The following is an 11039-nucleotide window of genomic DNA, read 5'->3' as shown; positions in this document are numbered from 1 at the left end:
CTGCAGGGCACCATCGTAATGATTTCTCCGTGTATTGACATGTGCCGAGAATGTTCGGCCATCTGCAATGTTAATATGTCGTTTTTAGCCGGTGGTGAAAGGAAACCCGGAAGGCGCGGGAGTCTTGGTTCGCAAGTTAGGTTCGTGGGTCAGATGAAATGTGTTGATGTGTACTAAAAGTTTGATAAGGTCTGTCTGTCTCTAAGCCCCACCAACCCCCAGATTTCCGAACTACACTGAGGTCCGGATGCTGAGTTTTATGCAGAACAGTATAGTTACAATGTGATCCTGTTGACCAGAAATGGTTGAGAAGACCATATTCAATCAAGGTGTGTAACCAATTTGTTACTTCCTTATATGTATAAAAGGAGAAGATGCAAAACATGTTAACTTAACTTTATTTAATATGAGTATTCATCAAATTCATGAGTATTTTGTAAACAAACTTATTTATGCTTTGGGTCTGTAATACAATGTATTATCCTTCGGTTTCTGGCGTAGATTTGCGACTGGTTTTGCCCTAATCATCAGATTGTCATAGTCCACAATTCCCCAAGAATCGGTGCCAATCGCAACAAATCCATTCTTGGGATTGGCAGGAATGGACACGTTGAACAGTTTCTGGTTGTTATATGTGCCAGATGCGTATCCTCCCTGCAATAAAAAAACCCATGTGTAATCTCTTCATGAACAAATCTGCAGTTTCAGCTGTTATTTCAGTAATCAGTGATGCATATTATTCATCCCAGGTTTGTTTGTTTGTGGTGGCTGTATCTCTAAAGAATGACGTGACGTGCATTACAACGCTGAACCTGTCAGGGTGCTGCATTCATGGTTGAAAATCACACACATGTGTACGTAGACAAAAGGAAATAAAAATAAGGCTACAAGAAGATAGGAACTGTGGGACTCGACTAACCTGCACAGTCAGCATTACGTTGTTCCAGTCACTGTTGCTGGAGGGTAGTTCACCTTCCGTTATGCACTTTTTGTGTTCTGCAGCCATTGACATGGAGATTATAAACAGTTATGGCTTATAGACGGAAGTAAATAAGAACATTTTAGAGCTACATTACTTTTCCACCATGTGTCTTTCATAGCACTGCCGTTATTACCGAAAATGACGAGCAAACACATTTACCACCAGGCCGCCCATCTCAGTGTGGAATCAGAAACCACAATGTTGGTAGATACACTTTGTAGAGATGTTTCCAGGAAATAGAATATACAAACCGTTGTATTAACTCACCAAAGTCCCCGCTTAGATGGTATTTACTTTTGTTGGGGAAGATATACAGGAAGATACCCTCTGCTTGGTCTGACTCTCCACCACCTCTGTCCACACGGGCAGCCACAAAGTAGCCGCTAGAGCCGTTCACTTCCCCGACTTTGGCGTCAATTTGGACAGTTACATCTGTCCTGGAACACCAGAGGAGCAATTGGTACTTGCCTCTAGGTATTATGTTGGCCTTTCTAAATTATAATGGATTCCATACCCTCGTCAGTAGAATACTGTAGAAGCAGAAGTCTGTCACTTTTCTATCGTGAAACTCTATTCATCCCGAATGTTCGAGACTTGTACTCATCACATTTCCGGATGAATGAACAGTTTTGTAATGTCTACTTTATTTCTGTAGACGTCCCAAACGGTCAAACACATCCTCATGAGACCCAGCTCTACAAAGGCGAAGCGATTGTTTGTTGCCGTTTTGGCAGACGAAAACATGCTTATGTTCAGGCTGTGTGCATTATATAAATCTAAAGTCAATGTTTATATAAATTAAGCAAAGCCATTTTTTTATTTACTAAAGCGTTCGGTTCCGAATATATACTGTAAATCTTGAAATTAACACGAGTAAATAAAAGGGATCTATTTTCAGCGGGACTACATCAGCAAGAGCACTTTGAAATTGATCATCTCTTGGAACGCGTAATTACATATGGGTACATAGGTCCACTATCTCAGAACATTCCGAAAGCGACCACAAGTAGTTTTAAATTTACAAGTTCAACATTAGAATACTTATAGTCTTGAGTAGTTTAAAGTAATGGTTCAGAACACCTTTTTTTTCCAAGAAGTTGTCAAACAACGATCCAAAGATATATGTTTTAATTTCATCGCAACCTGTTGCACATTTGTACTTCTTGGACTCAACCAAGACATTCCATGGGAATCAACATAACAGGGTTTTAGGTATTTCGAAGTTGTACTTAAGTTGGTTTAATAAATATCTCCTCAACAGTAATACATATTACGAATGTATATCTCTCCACTCCCAACTCTGACCTGGCTGAAGTCCACTTACTGCCATGGCTGCCAATATAGTTGTTCACGGTAACAGTGCTAATTACAAATTGTATGAACCCGGAGGATTCTGCAGTTATGTTCCACATTAACCTGATGATGGACTGGTGAAAATGAGCCAAATGCAACAACCACTGCCAACAGAAAACACCCTGCAGTATGCTGATCAGCCATTTTCTAGCTGCAGACGACGACATTAGAGAGACTGCTTGTTTCCGGTGATTCTGTGGCCCTGACACAGTGGCTAGTGTGTGTTTTACTTAATTGAGTGTGTACTGAAAAAGATTTCATCGATATGCATTTTGGCAGTTATATGCAGGAATGCATAGGCTGTTGATAGTTCTATGTTTTCATAGCACGGTTTGAATGTGAAAATTTAAAGGCTTAATGGAAAAGAGGCATCGGTAGAAGAAGACTACCCCTTTAAACAAATCAGAACCAAGCATTCTTCAATGTCATGGTAGAATGACAAATACAGTTCAAGTATTTTACAAGTAAGGTAACCTAATGTTTGTTTTTAAAGATAGCAATCGTGCCAAAAAGGCAACACAAATGTTCCACCTGTCAAAATATTGAATAAAGATGATAATAAAATAATCATGAGGTGTTTCTGTGCAAACATATACATATTACATATAAAATTTCACTGCTTCAATAAAATCGAGCAAAAACATTGGCATGGAGAATTTTTTTATCTTACCTTACATTTAAAATACTGGACAATGCCATTTTGCTTAATTTCCAATTTAGAAGTGATAATATACAGAGCCTAACTATACATAAAGAAATTATCGTTTAGCAGTATGGCTTTATCTCTGGGGGAATATGCTTTGAGGTACCGTGATTATTATTACCCTCAGTGTAGTTGTGTACTCCGAGATAGGCGACTACGGGTACACGGCAACACAGAGGGTCCATCAAAACGTATTCCCCTCATCAAAAACCTGAAATTTATATGAAAATATTAAAACCGTACCAGTTATAGTTGCCAACGAGATTGATAGACCTGTTGGTCCGCCCCTCTGCCTTACACCAGTGTACAGGCTGTGAGAGGACCACCTGCCTCACCACCTTGTTGTGTGGGGGACCCACGTCAATGATCTCAAACGACCCGGTCTGTTGTGCCAGGTTGTTGGGCTCCATGTGTTCAGGGTAACCTGTTCAACACGAGATTTGAGTAAATGACTGATATAGTGGTTGATGGAAAATGTATAGCTGCACACAATATCTTTCTCCGACATATAATCTTACTCTAATCTGCATTGTTACCTTCAAAGTCGTCGTTGTAGGTGCTCGGGAAGGGTTGAGATGAAGGCGGGGGAGGGTAGGACCCTTTCTGTCCTCCCAACACGGTTGTTAAGGTAAAGGCTTCATCCACAGCTACATCTAGCTGCACCATCCCATTCACAACCTACACAACATATGTCAATCCTTAATCCCCGCTAAGAACGACATTAGATTAACAAGTGTTCTATTGACATTTTATGATAATGACATGCATGACATTTATAAACTTCATGTAAACTTCCTATTGTGTGAAATTCATAATCAATTTTAAAGTCAGCTTTTAGTTTAGTTAAAGCTAATTTCAGTGAAACACCGGTTCATTGTGTTATAAATGCTAACGGAAAGAGCTACGCTAGGGCCTCAGTTTGAAGCACAAACGTTACATCTGTTTTACCATTATTCAGTCACTACCCTTTGAAAGAGTGCTCACCCTGATAAAGAGTGCCACTTACGTCCTTGATATCGATGTTAGCTAAAATACACATTGAGTTTGTTGTAATACGATCAGAGTGTTCTCACCTTGAGTGGTGCCTGTCTCTGGAACATAGGGCCAGAAACACTGACCGCGCCATTGAACAATCTACTGTACCAAACGTTCAGAGTTTTGATGGAAACCTGCAAGAAATACATCGTGTAACCCATTTACCAAAAATTCCTTGATGAAATATCGGTGCAATATTGCATCACACATTTTCATTGTGATTAGAATAATAATACATTTTTTAATTAATATATATATGCCATCCTGAGATCGCGTCTGAGTAGTTCGTCTTCGATAATATTTCAGTCAATTTCATTGACGAATCCGTTTCAACAAACACTTACAAAGCTGCCCTTGAGCTGGAACGTCACTCTCTGCTTGGTGACGTTGTAGGGCTCCAGGGGAGGCCGGACACAGATGGAGTGGTCGTGGCTCTGGGGGAACAAAGAAAGATAAACAATGAATGTGTAAATGGGGCTCTTTCATCGTGTTTGATTGAATTATCGCTCTTGATCAGACAAACCAGTGGTTGATAGCGTGAACCTCGATCTATATGTGTTCACCCAATACGCCAGGAGAGAAAATATCAAAATAAAACAATGAATGTTAATCTTTAGATGTCGAAGGGGCACAATTGTACCCCGCCAGTTATGTCACAATTGTTCTGTTGTATACAATACAATTATGGCCACCTATTACCGACTTTATCGTCTATTACAAGCTTTGTCTGTGATCAAACAAAAGTTTATTCCTCGACTGACACAGTGATAAAACATAAGAACTGAAGCTAAAATAAAATCCTTCTGCACTGGAATATCAAAGTGGTTACATACTATTAACCATAATGTTTTTGACAGAATATGGCAGAAATCGGTTGAAAAAATATAAGAGATATTAATGTTTGACAATACATAACTTTGATAGTTATTGTTATATAACTAATCTCTCACCATGGTTTCTATGACAATAGTGAGGTCTTTGCCATCAGGGCTGACCAGAGAAACGTAGCTCCCTCCTCCGGTGAAATTTCCAACTCCGGCGCCGTGACGGAGATATCTCCATCCGATCTCCGTGAACTGCGTCGTGTGGGCTGGATAAGAGGCGAATAGGGAGGAGGTTAGTTGATTTTTACATGGTGTGGGCTGGATAAGAGGCGAATAGGGAGGGGTTAAGTTGATTTTTACGTCGTGTGGGATGGATAAGAGGCGAATAGGGACGGGTTAAGTTGATTTTTACGTCGTGTGGGATGGATAAGAGGCGAATAGGGAGGGGTTAAGTTGAGTTTTACGTCCTTTGGGCCGGATAAGAGGCGAATAGGGAGGGGGTGAGTTGATTTTTACGTCGTGTGGGCTGGATAAGAGGCGAATAGGGAGGGGGTAAGTTGATGTTTTACGTCGTGTGGGCTGGATAAGAGGCGAATAGGGAGGGGGTAAGTTGATTTTTACGTCATGTGGGCTGGATAAGAGGCGAATAGGGAGGGGGTAAGTTGATTTTTACATCGTGTGGGCTGGATAAGAGGCAAATAGGGAGGGGTTAAGTTGAGTTTTACGTCGTGTGGGCTGGATAAGAGGCGAATAGGGAGGGGGTACGTTGATTTTTACGTTGTGTTGGATGGATAAGAGGCGAATAGGGAGGGGGTAAGTTGAGTTTTACGTCCTTTGGGCCGGATAAGAGGCGAATAGGGAGGGGTTAAATTGATTTTTACGTCGTGTAGGCTGGATAAGAGGCAAATAGGGAGGGGTTAAGTTGAGTTTTACGTCGTGTGGGCTGGATAAGAGGCGAATATTGTAAGGGGGTAAGTTGATTTTTACATCGTGTGGGCTGGATAAGAGGCAAATAGGGAGGGGTTAAGTTGAGTTTGACGTCGTGTGGGCTGGATAAGAGGCGAATAGGGAGGGGGTACGTTGATTTTTACGTTGTGTGGGATGGATAAGAGGCGAATAGGGAGGGGGTAAGTTGAGTTTTATGGTGGTGGGCTGGAGAGAAAGGCAAATAGTGAGGGGGTGAGTTGAGTTTTACGCCGTCTTTAGCTACACGTCTAGCAATATGACGGCATTTAGTAATAGTTTACCCAATCTCCCATAAAGGAGTAAACCTACTTTGAAATTACCATTCATTAAATGTGTCAATCTCATGTGTTCATTGGGACACATAGATTGGGAGATGAATAACAGACATCCCTTCTTAACAATGAGTTAAACTGTTGGAATGTTAAATATCTTGACACGTTGCAGTTCAGTTCATGATTTGGTCTCGTGAGGATTGACTACTGACACAAGTGAAGGTAGACCACATAGCAGGAACACGTTTAGTAACATGATAAAACATCCTGAGTCACTGCATGTTTTTCTTTCGCACTATTCGTATGTTAACACTGACCAGTTATCCAGATGGGGCTCTCGACGGCGTAGTTCCCAGTCCATGGTTCTTCTGCCGTCATCAATCCTGCCCTGATCCACGGCAGGGGGTTGTAGTAGCTGGCGATAGCGTTCCACGATATTGTTCTGAAACATGAGGGTGAAAAGTAAAGACATGATTCAACATGACCATCGGTGATTAATACTGAATTATGCACCTATTATTATGTATAAAAACCATGTATTTCCAACTCGGAAATGTTCCCGGTAAAAAGCAGTAAAACTAAAACATTTACACCTACTATCGAAAAACGAAATACTCAAATATTGATTTCAGATATTAGTCAATTATGAACACAACTTACGCTGTCATGTTCCCATTGACATAGTTCATGTTGAGAATCTGAAAAGAATCAGTATCCATCAGTATCTTGATTCAAATGAGAAGTGTGAAAGTAATGAAGCCTCCTTCCTGTTCCGATAATAAAATAATAATAGGAATACATTGGACAATACATCACAATACCTACCCTCCCCCAGCATCCACCCCCGACGTTGTCGTTGAAGGTGCCGTAGTCTTCTGAGGCCCACAGCTGCTTGCCAGTCTTCATGGCGGAGGGGTCGGAGAATGTGCCCGGATAGTGACACCTGAATCAGGGAAATCAGAATATTTAAAACAGTAAACAGGAATAAAACAAATCTAACATCAACTATACTTTCTAACACTTAATAACATTAAGAACACTATTTGCCAAAGAAGATCAGTGTTCAAGGTTGCCAATGTTGATAATGTGCCATATCATTGTCTATGAAATTATGAAACTGCGACGTGGCATGAATTGTCATTGATCATGCTCAGCAAAATATGATCGTCCTAGGTCTACCATTACCCGATATTTTCGACGGCAGCCCCGAGTTCCTCGTCTTGAAGGATATCATCAGCAATCTCCCACTTTTCGTCAGCACCGACGATCTTCACGTTGCTGAAGCCGTTGTTGTCAAGGGTCTTCCGAAGTAGCTGGATATACAAATGTAAATTCACTACACGGCTTGATCCTATTGAAACAAGTTAATAGTTTCATCCATTGTTTGAAATCGGTTAGGTCCTTACCTTGATGTAGGGGATGCTGTATGCTCGCTCATTCCAAATCTAGAACACAGAAAGGATTCAATACTACTTCACGAACAAACAAACACTTGTCATATACGCGTATGGCTTCTGTATGGCAGTGTTCTTTGATGTTACATTTTCTTCTTTGTTTTCATTGTAACAACATAAAAAATCTATAAGTAATTATCTAAAAAAATATGTCAGCTAAAAGAAATTTCACATGATGAATATTTAAATTAATTTCCGTTAAAATAACATACGTAATAATAAAGAAAAAAATAAGGAATACAAAAAAATTGCGCTTGTCAACAAAACAAAACTAAAACGAACCCCAACAAAGTCTATGGTGAGATTATAGACATCTTTAGCTCCCCTAAGCCAGTTGAGCACATAGTAAGCAGGTCTTTCTGGGTCGGTCCAGGGGTTGTCTCGGGTAGGTCCCCCTACCCAGCCAGGGAACGCCCAAGGTAGACCGTACAACTTTATGTTGGGATTTCTCTGAAAATAACAACATAATTTAATAATGATTTTACACCTTGGTCTGGTTACAATCCGCACTGATTGTCAAACTTGTGAGTCATGATAGCCCATTTTGATGCTGGGGAATTGTTGATACTGTTCTGTCATTGGGTTACTAAAATATGCAATAGCATGAAGAACAGTGCATAACACAGAGGGATTGATGGTGATATCAGTTCAGTTTAAATGAACAGCGATATTACGCCAGATAAAGGTAGTTTAAGCTTAAAATTGGCAGTTTCAACGTGTACGAGAGGAAATTGACCTTCTTCGCCTCCAACATGAGCCACCACTCATATCCTCTCTGGTAGTTTTCCTCCCAGCTGTTGTGCATGTGGGACGCCTCCGATCCATCTGTTAAGATAATATTTATATCGTTGATCACAAATTAACAGATTCGCATTGAATGTCTAGCTTTAGGGTATCCAACGTGTCAACATGTCTAGCATGATATGCACTGAAACGATATTTTAAAATTGGACGGATCACTACTGTGAAGGTACCTACCTGTACTGCAAGCATCGCCTCCTATCTCAACTTTCAGTATCTGCAGCGCGGCTCCAAAATTGGGCTGTAAATAGGAGTTTATTTAACCAACCAACCTATCATCATGAACGTTTCAGAAGCAATAGTTTTAACAGGCTCTAATCGGGTAACCGGACACAAATCCCTCGTTGTCTCACCTATAAAAAATTTGAGGATCAAGTAAAATTATTACAATCTTACAGAAAATGTCATCTCTTTTATACAGCTATCAAAACAATATTGTTGCATCTGCGGATATATACCTATAAAAGATGGATACAAAGAAAATATGACTGACGACCAACATTTTTTAAAGTTCAGAAACTATATTTTTTTATGTATTTCAAGAATGTCAAAATAAACGATACACGTTATAAGAACTGTCAAGGCATTTTGTCACCTTGAAAAGAAAGTCCAGCACTTGGTCCCTGTAAGGTTGTGGGTAGTTCACCAGCAGCTTGGATGTAGCCTGTGGGAGGGGAAAGAGAGGGTCAAAGATATCACTTGGGGAGTTATAATTTAATATATTCAATTTCAACGTCCTACTGTCAGCATTAATTAACTTTTTCTTGGACTGATAAAGTTTCACACAAGAGGCAACATATGTGACTTGGAGTTAATCAATGTATACTTGAAAGTCGAAATGCTACCAGTCAGTTATACAGACAAACGTTTACCTTTGGTATAAACCCATGTTAAGATAGCAATGATGTTTTCTTTTATAAACAGTTATAGTACTTGAGATATGAAGCTCTATACTATATCCTAAGGTCAGTACTTCCTACATTGTAAGTAGCTTAGTTCGGCGTCTACCCCGGCAGAATGTACGTTTTCTCTTTAAAGCCAATAAACAAGAAAACAATATTATATAGATTACAGTGTCACCACTAGTTGCATTTCTAAGATTGTAAAACAATTAGATCAAATAGTAGCACAAGAGGCAGTATTTCGAATCAACCTGAACTTATTCGTGTGGTTATTACTCATGATAAGACACTTCAACGGATGAATTCACAGAAGGTATATTATACATTTGCCCCCTGAAACTAGAATAAGATCTCAGTGAAACCAATGACGTCTAACACCAGCTTTCTCAATGTGACTCCCAACCTGATGGAAGCTACCGTCACGCTGCCCCTTCCCGAACAAGTGTGAACTTACCCCTCCACCACTAATGCCGCCGATCCCATCAAAGGTCCGTCCATACCCAGTACTGTCATCGATGGGATAGGGTGCTGCTTCATGTGCTGTCACAAACAATGCCCAGACACCCACAACAGCGATGAAAACACGACCACTCTCCATTGTTAGTTATCATGTGCTCGCGTGATGTTATCAAGACACAGGTCACAAGGTCATGGCCGGAGGTTTGCAGGAATAAGATGATTCAGGCGTGAGGTTATGTATTGTAAATAAATACTAAGCTAAAGTGGTGATGTCACTCACTGTGACGTTTACTATTTAGTTTAATGAATGGACAGTAAAATCATATTTAATGAGAAATTATGGCTTGAAAATGATATGATCTCTCTGCGGGGAAGGAGGCGGTGTGATTTGTCAAAGTTTAGGACTTTTTATCATGTCTTACCATCTGAAACAGGTAGATGGCGCAACAGTTTGATAGGATATGTAATTTATGGAAATAAAAAGCGTCAACGCCAGACAATAATCGTTCTCGGTTATCTGTGGAAACGGATTCTATTCAGTGTAAAAGGTAAAACAGTGATATGAATGGATCACAGAAAGTCCGGGATGACACCAGGTGTTCCCAAACAGTGTTCTGTTGTACCGGTAGCGCCAGCCACTCACACAATGTGCCTAGAACGTAAGTGTCCACCAGCAGAAACATCGACTTAATTCAAGTAAGCAAACAACCCCTCAACACCAGAAAACAATCAGTCTTTCTTATTTGTTGAAACAGATTCCATTGGGTGTAAAAGGCTAAAACGTTATGAAAATTCCATGAAAGGATGACTGAAAATTAGTGATGACATCAGGTGTTCGCAACATGACTTGGGTGATGGGTATCATTATTTGTATAACAATGATAACAAAGAGTATCATTATTTGTTTTCATGTGATTGTTTTGTGACATTAAGAAGATAGCTACAGGACATGCTTACCCTTTTCGCAAACACTCTGGGGACGTTCCTTCTGCTGTTGTTCTGCTCTGAAAAATGCAAACTTGTCAGGATAGGCGCCGGTAGCTCATGCTTGTGGAAAGGGGCGAGTGAAAATTGGGATCGGATATATAAAGATTGTCTTGTTATAGCTAGAAATTGTTGACTGGGGCCTTTGACAACATTCACTCACTCGCAATAGTACCGATTAAACAACTAGTGACAAAGAAGAACGTCCCTTATTGTGTTGACCTCCGTGGTTTAGTGGTAGAGTGAGTGAGTTGGGTTTAACGCTGCTTTTAACAGTATTCCAGTTATATCGCGGCGTGTCAGC

The 11039-nt window shown here is 40.2% G+C and overlaps 1 protein-coding gene across 1 annotated transcript; it reads right to left on the bottom strand.

Moving 5' to 3' along the window:
- Window positions 1-386: 386 nt before the first annotated feature.
- On the bottom strand, window positions 387-9902 carry LOC124116741 (galactocerebrosidase-like). Its single transcript, XM_046478209.2, has 18 exons — window positions 9747-9902; window positions 8986-9054; window positions 8568-8631; window positions 8326-8414; window positions 7872-8039; window positions 7542-7580; window positions 7321-7448; window positions 6961-7078; window positions 6796-6833; window positions 6453-6577; window positions 5024-5163; window positions 4418-4507; window positions 4112-4207; window positions 3575-3716; window positions 3282-3462; window positions 1250-1419; window positions 920-996; window positions 387-654 (listed from the first exon to the last, which is right to left on the bottom strand). The coding sequence occupies exons 1-18, from the start codon at window positions 9888-9890 to the stop codon at window positions 451-453; spliced, it is 2082 nt and encodes a 693-aa protein (XP_046334165.2). The 5' UTR covers window positions 9891-9902; the 3' UTR covers window positions 387-450.
- Window positions 9903-11039: the final 1137 nt, after the last annotated feature.

Source organism: Haliotis rufescens, unplaced genomic scaffold (assembly GCF_023055435.1).
Source record: "Haliotis rufescens isolate VD_foot unplaced genomic scaffold, xgHalRufe1.0.p SCAF_12, whole genome shotgun sequence".
Lineage (NCBI taxonomy): Eukaryota > Metazoa > Mollusca > Gastropoda > Lepetellida > Haliotidae > Haliotis > Haliotis rufescens.
This window is presented reverse-complemented; position numbering and strand designations above follow the sequence as displayed.

Coding starts and splice junctions, on each gene's coding strand:
- LOC124116741 (XM_046478209.2), bottom strand. CDS start 9,890: ATGGAGAGTGGTCGTGTTTTCATCGCTGTTGTGGGTGTCTGGGCATTG. Junction 6,834..6,960: donor GGGGTGGATGCTGGGGGAGG/GTAGGTATTGTG, acceptor GATTCTTTTCAG/ATTCTCAACATGAACTATGT. Junction 997..1,249: donor CCATCTAAGCGGGGACTTTG/GTGAGTTAATAC, acceptor CAATGGCTGCAG/AACACAAAAAGTGCATAACG.